This window comes from Hippopotamus amphibius, chromosome 3, assembly GCF_030028045.1.
Source record: "Hippopotamus amphibius kiboko isolate mHipAmp2 chromosome 3, mHipAmp2.hap2, whole genome shotgun sequence".
Taxonomy (NCBI): Eukaryota; Metazoa; Chordata; class Mammalia; order Artiodactyla; family Hippopotamidae; genus Hippopotamus; species Hippopotamus amphibius.
The window spans coordinates 106,937,856-106,953,972 of record NC_080188.1 but is presented as its reverse complement, the minus strand read 5'-3'; the positions used below and the strand labels follow the sequence as shown (position 1 = coordinate 106,953,972).

The 16,117-nt window shown below is 36.0% G+C and overlaps 2 protein-coding genes across 2 annotated transcripts; both read right to left on the bottom strand.

The window, feature by feature from the left end:
* Positions 1-209: 209 nt before the first annotated feature.
* On the bottom strand, positions 210-1,142 carry LOC130848976 (olfactory receptor 4C11-like). The gene has a single exon (XM_057727461.1). It carries the CDS (start codon positions 1,140-1,142, stop codon positions 210-212), a length of 933 nt encoding a protein of 310 aa, XP_057583444.1.
* Positions 1,143-14,307: 13,165 nt separating this feature from the next.
* LOC130848973 (olfactory receptor 4C46-like) lies at positions 14,308-15,246 on the bottom strand. The gene has a single exon (XM_057727457.1). It carries the CDS (start codon positions 15,244-15,246, stop codon positions 14,308-14,310), a length of 939 nt encoding a protein of 312 aa, XP_057583440.1.
* Positions 15,247-16,117: the final 871 nt, after the last annotated feature.

Below are 16,117 nucleotides of genomic sequence, written 5' to 3'. Positions count from 1 at the left end.
AGAAAGTAGTTATTGTTGTATCTTTTGTCTACTTAAAGAAATAGAAACCATGGCATTCAACTTGCCTGTGAACTAGAAAAACAAACAGCAACTCACAATCTTATTTTTGATTTATGTTATTCCCACAATAGTCAGATATTATCATATCTGATACCTGTACAGATCCAATAAAACCATGACTCAATAGATAATCAGGCCAAGCCTTCAATTCATCTTTTGCTTTCTGAGGTAATTCTGACATGCCATAACTTTCTCATGGCATTTTTCACTTCTGCATTCCTCAGTGTGTAGATGAGTGGATTGAGGAAGGGTGTTCCAATAGTATAAAATACTGCTATCGTCTTGTCCACGGGGAAAGTGATTGGGGGGCGGGTATATATAAATATACATGGACCAAAAAATAAGACAACCACAATGATGTGGGAAGTGCAAGTGGAGAGAGCTTTTTTCCTCCCTTCTGCACTGTGGTTCCACAGTGAATGCAGGATAACAATGTATGAGATCATCAGAATTACAAAACTGCTTGTGCAAATGGCCCCACTATTAAACACCACCAGTAGGTTCATCCCATAAATATCCATGCAGGCGAGTTTCAACAAGGGCTGCATATCACAGCAATAGTGATCAATCATATTGGATCCACAGAAGGGCAATCTCAAGGCTAGGAAGATCTGAGCTATAGAATGTATGAAAGACCCTAACCAGGCAAGAGCAATCAGGATGACGCACACCTGACGCCTCATGGTGTTTGAATAACGCAAAGGCTTGCAGATGGCCACACAGCGGTCAATGGCCATGAGGACAAGGACAAAGATCTCCATGCTGCCAAATAAATGCAATGCAAAGATTTGAGTCATGCACTCACTATAAGATATGCTTTTCTCTGTAGACAGGGCATCCACAATTAGTCTAGGAGCTGTGGAAGTTGAAAAACAGGTATCAACCAAGGACAAATAAAATAGGAAGAAGTATATGGGGCTCCCAAGTGTTTGGCTGAACTTGATGGTCATAATAATAAGCAAATTCCCCACCATGGTTCCCACATAGAAAGTGAAGAAGATTACAAACACCATTTTTTGCCTCTTAGGATCCTGTGTCAATCCTAACAGTATGAACTCAGTGACACTGTTATTTTGCTGCATTGTTTTGCTTGAGGGGAAAGCACCGGTTAGAAAAAATACGCAAAGAAGAAAAGAAAAAAAAAATTAAATACTAAATTTGGAGGTAGAATACAATGTGCTTGATCATGAAACTGACACCTTCCAATGGGTAATCATTTACCTGCCATGTACTGCTTTTATCTGAAAAAATGGAATTCCCAACACAATTTATTTCCGTCATTGTGTATGAAAATAATGACATAAAATAAGAAAATAATGAAAAAGCAAATTATTCTTCAGAAACAATAAACGCTGATTTGGGTTATTTGCTCGAACTTACTTTTTCAGCAGAATGATTTATTCAATTTTAATCAAGAATATATCTATATGAGGGTAGGTGTGTGCAGAAGTAAAGAAAAATTTTGCGTGATTTACCTAATCTGCTTTTACATTTCTTGAACCACCCAAATGTCCTGTACTCTCTATTATTCTAGTAGATAGTCTGAGTATCAAAGAATGATTGTTTAATGAATTCAGCGTGTCTTCTGAAACGGGACCTACACACACACAAATGCATACACACAAAGATACAGATGATAGAAAGTGAGGTAGAGAGAAGGAAACAATAAATATAAAATTTAGCATTGAATACCCGGTCAGTTGGTCCAGTCCATCATGAGATTTATTTTAATATGTTGCCTTGACTAAGTTTACTTCCTTTTACTTTACTTTTCAAAATCTTCTAGTTGTTTATAATTTTAACTCCAACTTTTATTATTAAAATGTATAGTTTTTAAATTATACTATGTTGTCTAAAGTTAAATTTGTCCCCTCATTTATTATTTTTCTAAGCCTTTCAGTATGTTTTCTTAAGACACATGGACTCACTGATTCTAGAAGTTAAAAATATATATATATGTGGAAGGAGAAATTTTTACATAAATCACAACATTCTTTTAAATTGCAGGTTTAAAGCTTAGGACCAAGAATTTAGAAAATGAGCTCAGGAGGCTCCAAGTCATATCTGAGACTTTTCAATAGAATTATTGTGATTAGATGGATAGATAGATAGATAGATAGGTAGATAGATAGATGATAGATAGATATGAGGGTCAGTCCAAAATGTGATCTCTGGCTATAGAATTTACAGAAGTTTTAATATAACCAGAGTGCAGATAATATCTGACTCACCCTAGTAGATAGATATAGATATAGGTATAATGTCCTGCACTCTCATTTTAAGTAAGAGATGATAAAAATAAAAATACATTATTTGTTCATATATACCTATATGCCAAACACTGCACAAGTTCTTTTATGTGCCCTTATAGTCTCCAAATAGTAGCAAAGTCAGTAACAAATTATAAGTGATGAACTGATATGGTATATTTACAACTCCTATGCCAAACATAAGCATAATTTTCAAGCACAAATTGATTTTACATGTCAATCTTAAAAAAGTACAGTAAAATAAATAATGGGCAAAAGAATAAATTTTAAGAGATACTCTTCCTTATTAAACATAATTAAGCATATGAAAATATGCTCAGTTTCACTCACAATTAAATATATTCAAATGAAGTGCCCAATTAGATGTTTTCACCTATTATTTTCATAATTTTAATGTCGTGCCAGTCTGTTGACATAGAGTGCTGACAAGTTGTAGGTAACAGTCAGTACCACTCATTTTGGTAGGAGTGGAAGTGTACACAATCTCTTAAGGGTTATTTTTAACAATTATAACATTACAACTGCACATAGACATGGGTACAGTGATTCCACTTCCTAGATGTAGTCTCACAGGGATGGAGACTATAATTGCATCATTTTCTATGGTAGAAAAAGATGAGAAAGGACTTAAAATACATCTGAAAGGAGCTGAATTTATAAGGGAGAGTACTTTTACTGATATCACACATTGATAAAGCAATTGATGAAAAGAATGAAGATATATATACAATGGTTTCTATATTTTAAAATGTAAAATAAGAGGCCTGCATTGTGTGCTAGGATGGTACGTGTTAATTAAAAGCAGGATGATACATATTGCACAAACATAAACTCATATATAAATGAATTGCCTTAAGAAGAATGCCAACAAAAACATGTTTTTGTACTCTGGGTATGAGGAAACTTCATTCTTGGCAACAGAAATATGAGCAATACCCATTTTTTTAAGATGTGCTCTTTGGAGAAATTTAACAGTGCATCATTATGAAGTGTTGTGTTGAAAAGTAAAGCTTTTTGAAACTTTATCTTAGGTGATGGACTATTATTCACAATGGCAAATCTCGGAGCCATAAGAACTGTCTTCTGAGGTAGGCAGGAAGGACAGCAAAGTTTTGGGGGCAACCATATGACTCAAGAGCATGAGTAAGATGTAAAGTCAACTACAGAGCTAGTTATGGTGCTTTCTAATCACATCACACACCATCACACCACCTTCAACTACAAGTTCACTGACTTTCTCGATGTTTTCCCAGTATAATCTGGTCAAAGCCCTTTAACCAAAATATGAAAAATTTTTTGCAGTTTATATCATTTAAGAATATTATAGAAATATCTCTCCTTATCTATATTTGTATATTTATACATGATATATAGAAAGATAGGCAAATCTGTATAATTCACATATTTATATCTAAGTACCTATGAATACATAGAGATATACATGTATTAGAATTACATATATACAGTTGACACCTATTAAAATGCAGCATCATAAGAATGGGAATTTTTGTCCATAAAGGACTGTATTTCAGTGTGTAGAAAAAAGTAGCTACTTAACAAATATTTTTTGAATGAATGAAAATAATTAGGAAAATATCCTGCGGATAAAACGCAAGAGTGTTCCGCACTGTGCTATACTGAAATGCCATTGAGGAAAAGGGAAGTCCGAATCTTACTATATCTGCCAAAAAATCTTGTCTATGAAGCACATCCTGAAACTCCTAAGTAGATATTATTCCTATTTGCTTACATCTCACACCCTCACTTCCAGTGCCCCTTACCCATCAGTGCTCATTTCCATCAAGAGCTGCTGTGCACATCCTTTATTGCCTTCATCTCACTTGAGAATGTAGAATACAGCTACAGATGTCCTGAATGTTCTATCCTTCCACACATGTGTTGTATGTATTAGATACTTATAGTGACATTGATCAGATTCACTTTCTCAAAGTATTGTGTAAAACTAAGTTAATCCCCAATAAAAATCTTACCAGTTTTGTAAGAGTTTATGCACAGGTTAAGATGTTCAATTGTCCTCTTTTCTTCCCAAGGCAATTTGGAACCCTTTATTCAAATGAAAAAAAAATCCTAAAATTACTTTTGCCTACCTAGAACTAGGATCTCTTTAATCTCACAAGGAGACAGCTCTCACCTGCATGCCAGAATAAGTTGATTCCAGATGCATCCCTCACTTTCTGAAATTCACTCTCACATAAGATTATGAATGGCAAGTACATCTCTTTTGCCTTCCCTGGAGAAGTGTTCAAACATGAATGATGCAAAATACAGGAGTCTGGGGAAGGCCATTCCCTAAAGTGTCCCTTCTCTTCCAATTAGGAGATATGAGCCACATGTGATAAAGACCTTAATCTTCAATTTGTCTTATCATATTATTAGGAAAAAAGGTGCATTATTTAAAAAATAAAGATCTTTATATGGGTCATAAATTATGTCTTTAGATTAGAATAAAAAACAAAATGATGATTTTCTAGTACACAGGATTTGGTTTATAATACTGTACTCCAGTAAAAGGAATTAGCACTTCTTGAAGAAATGACTGATTTTAGGTGTTCGTCAGTGAATGTAAAGAGGAACCGGAGCAGCTACAAATGCTTAGAAAATAAGGAAGTTCTAAAACACACACACTCACATAGTGATGAAGATCTGCCAAAGGGACACAGCAGTTAAATGAAAGAGACACAGCTTACAAAGCTGGAAAAAGATGCAGCAACAAAATAAATAACATGGAACAGAAATAAACTCAAAAATGCAAAATAAATATCCAGGAGTTAAAATGATATAAATAAATAAATAAATAAATAAATAAATAAATAAATATGGGAGAATAAGCAAACAAACCTCAAATGATTTATGTGGATACCGTCTTCAGACTCTCCACCTCTCAAGAGTGAGCTGTCCATACACTTAAAGTGACTTCCTTGCGAAGATAACACTATGGAATGAGGGAAAATGTAAATTTACAGATAGAAATGTGACAAACACTACCTCAGTCAGGTGAGCAAGGAAACATCAAGAGTGAAAAGTCACATTGACACTATGTAACCATTGATGTGATGTCATGAGAAAATGGAACTTTATTTCTGTGGTCTCTCCCCCAAACACCCATAATCTTTGTCCAATCTTGACTAAAATATCAAGAAACTCCAATGGAGTGCTTTTATACCAAATGTCCGACTAGTTGTCAATTCTCTGAAGGTCAATCAAAACAAGAAAATTCAGCGAAACCATCACTGGAGGAGATGAAGAAATCTTGACACCTGAATATAGTGTGGTGTATTGGATCAGACTCTGAAGAAGAAAATAATGGTGATTAATTAGTTTTGACTAATGTACCATACTAATATAAGTTCATAGTAGTGGAAACTGAATGTAGAGTATATGGAAACTCTCTGTGTTATTTTCACAATTTACTGGTAAATATAAACTTGTTATAACATGTAAGGTTCTTTAAACAAGAATGGCTTATATTATTTAACATGTCCTCACACTTTATCTGTGATGTAGCATGTGTCAGAATCTGCTTCCTTTTTAATGTTGAATACTATTATATTGCATGTATATCACATTTATCTGTTCATGTGTTGCTGGATACTTACGTTGCTTAAACATTTTGTCTGCTCTGAATAATGCTGTTATGAGCACAAGTGTATAATTACCTCTTTGAGAGTCTGCTTTCAATTTTTTTGGATATATAGCCAGAAGTGGACATGCTGGAGCATACGCTAAAACTATTATTCACTTTTTGAGGAATGTCATACTCTCTTCATATTGGTTGTACCATTTTACATCCCCATGAACAGGGAATGAGTGTGATTAATGATTTGGGCAACTTTTCATGTGTTTATTGGACACTTGTATATCTTCTTTGGAAAACATGTCTAAGGTTTTGTCCATTTATTATCTGGGTTGTAATTTGTTATTGAATTGCAAAAATTCATATTTTGGATATTAACTCCTTATCAAATATTTATTTGCAAGTGTTTCCTCCATTCTGTGGGTTACCTTTTCTCTCTGTTCCTTAATGCATAGAAGTTTTTAAATTTAATATGTCCAACTTACTTATATTTTTCTTCTGTTACCTGTGTTTTTGGTTACATATTCAAAAAAACTTTGCCTAATCTAACACTCTAAATCTTTTCTTCTCTAACATTTCTAAGTGCTCCACAGCTTTAGTGCTTATGTTAAGGTCTTTGATCCATTTTGAATGTATTGTGTATATGGTAAAAGTTAAGGGTCCACCATCATTCTTTTGCTTATGGCCATGTGTTTTGTCATCTCCATTTGTTGAAAAAACTGCCCTTTCCCCATTGAATGGTCTTGGCACTCTTGTAGAAAGTCATTGAGTGTTAATGTGATGGTTTATTTCTTGGCTCTGTAATCTATTCTATTGGCATATACATCTGTCTTTATGTCAGTACCAAATTGTTTCAAATATTGTAGTCTTAGAAGAAGTTTTGAAATCAGGAAGAGGGAGAACTCCAACTTGGTTTTTCTCTTTAAGATTACTTTGGCTATGGAGTCCCTTGAAATTCTACATGAATATTTCAGATGATTTTTACTTACATGTAAAAAGTATCACTGGGACTTTGGTAAGAATTATATTGAATCTGTGTTGTTTCAGGTATTATTGATATCTTAACAAAATTAAATTTGACAAACCATGAAAATGTGATATATTTTAGAACCAACAGCAATATACATAGGAAGAGATTTACTATAAGGAATTGGAACTTATATAGTGATTATGGGAGCTGTCAAGTGCAAAATCCTTGCACAAAAACATCCCAGTTTGTGTCTAGAGGCCAGAAACTGCTGAAAACTAGTAACAGTCAATGTCCCAGTTCAGGTCCATAGGCAGAAAGCTGCTGTAAAGTCAGGAAGAGCTAATTTGCCTGCATGCAGGCCTTCACAAAAGAAGAGCTGATATTTCATTTTGATGGTTTTCAGGCAAGAATGTTCTCTAATATTTAAGGGAGTTCACGTTCTTGTTATTTTCAGACTTTCAACTAATTGGGCTGAAAGGTTGAGGACCACCCAGAGTAGAGAGGGCAAACCGCTATACTCAGTCTATCAATTCAGATATTAATACCATCCAGAAAAGAACTCACAAACACTACTCAAAACAATAACTGTTTCAGCAAATATCTGTTCACCTTGTGGCCTAAACAAGTTAACACAAATAATTAGCCATCTCAAGTCTACTGCATGTCAATTTGGTATCTGTATGCATCTCCTAAAACCATGGTTAATCTCAAAATAAAGACAATACTGAAGTCATAGTTCCTCCAACGTGGCACAACTCTCCTGCGAATAGGTGAAATGTACTGTCTATCCCGAGAAGGGGACGTAAAGTCCTTGGGAGGTAAATTCATCCGTATCCTGCAACTAAAATACTGTGATGAAAATAAATAGTAACTAAATACTATGATAGAAAGGTAGCATAATATTACATAATAAAATACTAAGAGAAATAAAACAAATTACATATATATTTGTTTATATAAATACAGTACAAACACAAACATATTCATAAAATAAATTGTACATACAATTACAGTCCTCATTTCTGTAAATGGTTACATGGTTGTAGCTGGTCTTTATAACTAATATCTTTGGTTACTCATTTTGTATTCTCTGTGCCTTCAGCAAGCAACTAAGCTGACTGTGATCTTTACCTGGTGGGGTGGCACAGACCTTCATTGATAAAAACCCTGGGCCATTTGTAGTTCTGCCTGGATTCGGTTGCTATAGTGTTCTATTGATCTTTATCATCAGATGTGATAACACTAAGATAAGCCCATGGGAACTTCTCTTTCCAGGCATACCATTCTTTATGGAGTGGTCCACTTTTCCCTTGTTACTCAGGATCAGTCACCCCAACCATCACAGTAACTTATTGTGATTCAGAGGCATGAGCAGCCCAAAGTGTTGAGGCAGGAGTCTTAACACTCAGTTCAACAGAAACTTGTGTGTCTCCTGGTGGAAACATTTTTCCCTTTGGGACTAAGACCTCTAAGTAAGCAGAGCATAAGTTGATGGAAACAGGACGCAAAAATTCTACTAATAGTTTACTAATGGTGGTGGTGAATGGTGACACTCTCATTTTAAACCTTTATGACAAAAGGAACACAAATAATTTCATGCTTTTTGCCCATTCAAAGAAGTGTGCAAAAACACCTCTTCCTCATTTTTTTGCCAATATTCTAATTATGTTCCTTCCAAGTCCCTGACCATCCAGTTAAATAATCCACCCAAAGCATGAATCAGTATATATTTCACATTTCAACATTTCTCCTTGCAAGCAAAGTAGAAAACCAGGTACACTCTGTGGAGTTTTTAGCATTGGGAGAGTTTCCCTTCACTACTGATCTTCAGGGATTTTCCAGAATGGGGCTGTAGTGATGCAGCTCTCCACTTTTGAGTTATGCCTGCATATCCTTGCAGAAATATCTGGATACAAGTTCCAAGTCTTCTCTTCCTCTGTCAACTGAGCATACTCAACCCCCATGAATCCATAGATGCAGACTGGGAGAGGAAGGAAGTGTAGCTAGAGTGGGGACCATGGGCATTGCTGCCACTTCTCCAAATGGAATTTAACTGCCTTAGATCCTACTTGGGCCAGATCACGTATATGGCACTTCCACTTCATGATGAATTACTGCTGTGCACACACAACTTTATAGCTTTGATGGGTCAGATAACACCAAGGTCATGATGGGCAGCCCAGGTTGCATAGTAACTTGGTGGCCCATGGTGAAGCGTTGAGACTCTACAATGGCCCAGAAGCAGAATGAGAGATATTTCTTAAAAGGAGAATAGTTATCTGCAAAGTATGGCAAGCTTTGCTCTAAAATACTAAGTCCTTGCACTTCAATTCACATATGGAAGACTGGCAAAGCCTCCAAAATTCTTATCTGCCACTGACACATCAAGCACCATAGAACTTCTGGATCATTTTTCCCAAGTGTCAGAGAAGCGTGCATGAAAGCCTGGACGTGTCCCAGATCTTATTCTTTTTCTGAGCCCTACGCAAAATTAATATTTTTCCAGTCCCTTTATAACTGGGCCTGAGAAACAAACTCAAAAGAAAAATATGTTCCCTGGAAAATCCTATAAGGTCCACTGGACATTGTACAATTTTCTTAGGTTATAGGAGAAGACATATTGAATAAGCTATCCTTCACCGTAAAAGAGAGAGCTTGATATGCTAGAAATTACACTGAGTTTGGGGCTTCTAAATTTAGTTGGACTTCTCCCACCTTCTAACACAGCATTATCTTACCAAAATAATCTACAGCTGTTGCTACTTCTTGATCACTTGGGCCAATCAGCATAAAGACATTAATATAATGGATCAGTATTATATTTTGTAGAATGGAGGACAATGAATAGCCTTATAAAGTACATTAAGACATAGTGCTGGAGAGAGTTGATATACTCCTCAGGTAGGGCAGTGAAGAAATATTGCTGGCCTTTCAATCTGAAATGTAATAGCTTCTCATAATCCATACTGACAGGGAGATAAAAAGCAGATTGGTACCTGCATACCAGGTACCAGAGCCTCTGTGAATTTGATTATGCAATCCAACTATATCTGTTATAGCAGCTGACACTGAGGTCTCCACCTAGTTAAGCTTTCAATTATCAAATGTGAGGATTCTGCCAGTGGTTAATATTGTTTTTTCCAATTATGCATTCTGGAAGTGGGGAAGTAACCATGACACAGCTTTGGTGACCACTGGACACACTATATAGACCTGAGATAAAACTCCATCAACATCAGATTTCTCTAAGCTACTACTTTGATTGGTGGATCAACACATTGGCTTGGTTCCCCTGAAATCAGCTTCAGGTCAAAGTCAATGCCCAATTTTAAGTGACTTTTCTGCTTATTTCCTTTTCTACAATGCATAGTTACTCTGATAAAAGGCCATATGTCCTTTCAGTGAAGTTTGAGACAATGACACATCATAAATTTTAGCAAAGTACCAGGGTTCTTCTTCATATAGTGTCAATTTCCCCTTTATTTAAAGGACTCTGAATCTGTAAACTGGCTCAAGTCTGGGAATTGATGGCAATGACATGGCTTTCCATTTTAATGGTTTGAGTTACGTTTATTTTTTACTTAACCTAGAACTTTGCTTCTGACACTGATGAACTAAGAATAGACTTCCTCTCCACTTCTATGAACATCATGATCAGCTAGACAACACTATCTTCTTGTGTTGATTATCCTGATTGCTTTTTTTTGACTCTGCTGTCCATTACAGTAACCACACCCACCTTGCCTTTGAGGTTGAGTGCCATCACTTGGCCACTGTTACCTGGGAACAAATCACTCTCATTGTATTTGGATTTCCCAAATCAGTGACCATACTTTCCACTGGATATCTGGCCTGTAGAAAAGAGCTATCACAGAACTTTTCAAGGATGATGAGTCTCCCCCTACCAATTTATTTCTCATGGTTGTGGCAAAAGATACATCTTCTGGACCCACCCACTGTGGCTGTATAGATCTGAAATGACAAATCCACTCTAACCTTCCAATCAACCTCTGCCTTTGAATCTCTTTATCTATGTTAAACTAAGCTTAAGCCAGACATTTCTAAGCTGCTCACTGTGGGCCACATTTGGTTAATGTGTTACCACCACCACACAGACTGTTAGAGCCTTTCTTAACCCCCCCAGGTGCAATATTAAATGCAGAATCTCTGCTAGTTATCCAATATCAATAAATAAGCCCTGATCATAGTATTTTTTTCCTACGATTATCCATTTCCACATATATTTCCTAGATATTTGTTTATATATATAAGAAAAGTCAAGTAGTTGTTTTGGAGTATAGTGTACCTCCTCAGATGTCACCCTTTAACGTCACTTTCAGGTGCCTGCAGAGACCTGTGACTAGTCACAAAACTAAGAGCAAAGAGGGGTGTTGGAGGTGGCCCTGAGGAGAATTGCCTTTCATGGCAACTGTTGCAGGGGATACATTATAGTTTCCTTAGCCAATGCAGGGTTAATTCTTCAGATAGAGGATAAGGGGGTATACCCTCTGGGGTAGAGAAAGCTCTTCATCTAGCAAAGAAGGCTCAAGCTTCTTCTGTTTCTTCTTCTCAGTTTCCTCAAACCTCCAGTGATCTAAGCCAGAATTTGGATTTGATTCATGACTCTTCTTTCTCAAATCTTCATCCTCTCTCCAGTTCTTTTGTTTATGACTCCTAAATGTTTCTTGAACTCTTCTCTATCTCTATATTATAGTATGTGTTCCCCATGATACAAACACTGAGATGGAATATCTATGAAAGTAATTTATAAGGAGAATGGTGGAGGAAAACTGTCTATGGTAGGGGAGAAAAGGATACAACTCCAGTTAGAGTTTGGTTTAGCCTGGAGCTGTGTAAACTCTGGAGTACATATTGTACTATGGAATTAGTTCCAGTTTAAGGCAAGGGGACCAGTCTTTTTTACTCCTGCTCCAGGCATTTATTGGCCTGTGGTGGACCCTGGGATGGTGTGTATAATCCCCTAGTAAGACAGTTTCAATTATCTCTGGCACTTGTCCAGAAAGGATGGAGCTGTAAGCTATCATTCTCTCAAACACACAGCAGTTGGGGCCTGGGTGCAGTGGCCCAGTAATGGAGTTTTGGCCAGGATGTAGCAGTGTCCACAACATTCCCCATCATCACTGGCCCCACCAGAGTTTAAGTCTCCATCATTTCACGTTCAAATCATTACAGCAACCTCCTAAATGCTCTTCTGTTGCATGTGATGCCCCCTTCAATGTGTGTTTTTTTTTTGAATCCTGCTAGAATTTTCACTCTAAAACAATATAATTGCCTCATTTGGTAGCTTAAAAGATCATCCAATTGTTTTCCCATAGTACTTAGCATTATGTCTTAACACAATTATGAGACCCTTCTTGACCTTCTCCGGTCCTCTCTCTCTAACTTCATGTCTTGGTATTTACTCTATAAACGAACTGTTCAGCCTGTGGTGGCACACAATGGGCATTTAATAAATAATTTTTGAATGAGTGATTGATTTCACAACCACAGCTATATCAAATTAATTAGGATTTCTCCTTTCTTATATTCACCTTCTGGCCTTTGTTATCTATTCCATCTTCTAGGAATACACTTATTGCATGTGATGCCTGCTCACTAAGCTGACCCTTTTACAACCTTTGAGTCCCATTTTTGTATGTGTTTTCACACTGGAATCTTTTCTGAGTCCCCAGGTATTTGTTGTGTCCCTCAAACACGTTTTCATAGTGAGTACCCTGTGCTTCTTCTATTGTACCATTTATAACACTGTGTTGTAACTTTCTGCTCTCTTTGACAGTCTTTCACTGGATCTCAGCTCAGTGAAGCCATCAATCAGGTTTTTATTTGTTCACTGCTGAAGCCCCAGCAACCATCATGTGCTTGATACATTCCATGGAAAAAAACATATTAGTTAATGAATGAAAAATAGAATAAATGAATGAGATATATTTATCCTGAAGTTATTTTTTGTGCTGATAGAGATTCATGTTTTTAAAAACAGCTTTTTATAATGAAATACTACCAAAAACTTGATTAACAGATAAATATAGCAAAAGAGTCAACATTCATAAGAATTGGAGCTGGGAGAATATCAAGATAAACAATTTGTTCATCTGATGACATGTTCTGTATCAATTTCTTTCTTATACTTATTTTAAACAGGAGATAAAAAGAAATTATGGTTTTTCAAAGTGATAGAACTAGAATTCATCTCAGAGTCTGAAATAGATGAAAGTAGAAAGAAATGTTCCTATTCTCCATCACTAATTTTTACTTTGTGTTTTATTGAATTTATTCATCACTTTTATACCTATATTTATAATTCAGTATATTTTTCATGAATCAGACATCACACTGTATATATAAACTCTGTTAGCAAGTACGCAAGTAATTTTTGGAGTATGACTGTTTATTGATGTTATAAATTGAAATTCCTGTCTGGAATTAAAATATAATTTGTTTGAACTATCACCTTTTCTGATGTATTATCAGCATAGAATGGTGACATGAGTGAGAGAAAATTATTTTTATTACTACAAGTAAATTTGGTTAAATTGTGTGTGTAGTGTGTAATAGTCTTTACCTACCCCTTAGAGGTTCAGTGGCCCACTGCTTTTACTTTCCTAAAGTAGTTACACACCACAGTGTCAGAGTCAACTCTTGCCATCAACTATGATATATATAAAGGGGCAGATTTATTAACTAAAGTTATTAGAATTTAGTCATGTGGGATGGACATACACACACGCACACATACACAGGAGGGTGAGTCAAAAATTATCTGCACTCTGGTTATATTAAGACTTCTATAAATTCTGCAGCCAGAGTGCAGATAATTTTGACTCACTCTTGCATATACAGTATATAAGCATTAATAATATTGTAACTAATTTTAATTATAATTATGTTAACTTTCAATCATGATTGCCTGGCAGTATATCACAGCAGTTAAGAACATGGTCTGAGAAATCAGATTCTGTTTACTGCTTGGTTTTTATTTCCATTTTGGGACTTTCTCCTTTCTGTTTTCTTTTTTTCCTCAATTACAAATGAAGAAAATAGTAGTTCCTACTTCTTTGGATTTTTAGAAAGATTACTGCTGAATACTAATATATTTTTATTTCTTTTATTTTGTTTAATTATTGTAGAATGAAAGTTTATAAATCCATATACATTGATGAAGTCAGAAGAACTAAGCTCCAATTTGGTAGAATTTTCCAAATATGCAAAGTGTAGTCTCCAGCTAGATTTCTTTCCCTTTTCTTATAACCATTTCTTCTCCACTCCTTGCAGAAATTAGGATTTGTACTGGTTAATATTTTTCTTTATCTCATAGGTTTTCTTTCCTGAGATTGTCAACAATATCCTTTTCAGCTTTGAACTGGAGAATCAACATCAGGCTCCCAGAACATTTATCTATCACTTAAAATATCTTTCCTGCTACACAATTTCCTAATGGCAGTTTTCATCTGGTCATTTCTCAAGGTATAGATTAAGGGATTCAACATGGGAGTTATCATACTGTAGAATACAGCAACTTCTTTATCAATAGGTAAAGTAGCAGCAGGTCTCATGTACACAAATATGCAGGGCACAAAGAATAGGACCACCACTGTGATGTGAGAGATGCAGGTGGAGAGGGCCTTGTGTCTCGCCTCCAAGCCATAGGTCCTTAGGGAACGCAGAATGACCACATAAGAGCCAATCAAGAGGAGGAAGTTCAATAGACAGATGAAACCACTGTTGGCAGCAACAAAGAGCCCTACAGTGTGGGTATCAGCACAGGCAAGATTGAGCAAAGGGCTCAGATCACACGTAAAGTGATTTATGACATTAGGTCCACAGAAGGGTAACCTGAAGATGAAGAGTATCTGTATGAATCCATGAAGAAATCCTAACACCCACGACACTTCCACTAGCAGGGCACACAGCCGCCGATTCATGATTGTTGTATAGTGCAAGGGCTTGCAGATGGCCACGTGGCGGTCATAGGCCATCGCAGTAAGCAGGATGACATCAGCAGCACCAAAGAAATGTTCCCCAAAGATTTGAGTCATGCATCCATTGAATAAGATGGTCTTCTTTTTATGGAGTGAATCTGCAATCACTTTAGGGGCATTCACAGAGGAATAGCAGGCATCAATAAAAGAGAGATGAGCCAGGAAATAGTACATGGGGGAATTCAGTAATGGGCTGGCAGTGATCGTGACCATGATGAGTACATTCCCTACCATGGTGACAATGTAGATGAGCAAAAACACAACGAATATGATTTTCTGCATTTTTGGATTCTGTGTGAGCCCCAGTAGAACAAACTCTGTCACATTGTTCCTATTCTCCATGTATGTCATGTAATTATTAATTACATTACCTGAAAAACAATCACTTTTTCTTAGTGCAACATTGAATTTATTAAGATCCTGAATCAAACAAATAGTAAATGCTTTGACTCTACTGAGTTCTGAAATGTTAGGAGATTTTTTTTTTTTTTTGCAAGAGAAAAAGTCTGAGTTCTTGAGGAGTACTCAAATTCTCTCCCCTGGGGGAAGGTGATCTTTAAAGAGTAGACATGAGGAGCTCCATGAATACACAGGCAGGAGAGAATCTGTGCACATTTAATCATGTGAAATGGCTCAGAACCTAATGTGAGGCAGTAAATCTCACCCATATTGGCTGCTAAGACAGAAAAAAGAGGCAGAAATAGATGTAAAGTCTTTGAAGGCACGCCAAGTAATTTTCCCTTTACTCTCAGGAAATGGGAAACCATGAAAGGTAATTGAGAATATGAGTGTAAGGAGAAAGAGGGATTTGAGAAAGATGGAATCTTGGATATAATTCTAGTAAAGTTCTTTGTGTGATGAATTAAGTGGGCTGAGGTTCTATATGGAGATAGAAGCCAGAGGAAGGAACCCTGGTACCAGAATATTTATAATAATAGACATAAAGCATAACAGGCCACAAGCAATAGGAAAACAATGAAAAGAAGAATTACTATAATAGAATTGATAAAGCATGTTGCCTAAATCTTACTACTTTATGATATTTCATAAATATATTTTTAATAATTGATTGATATCTGTATGACAAGATAGGAACCTTTGTGGATGGTATTATTTCATCCACTTTGCTTTTGAGAAATAATCTCAGAGACCAATTTTAATAGTAATAGTAATGATCATATCACTTACTGTGCTCTAAGTGTTTTTTCCTAGACGTTTGGTT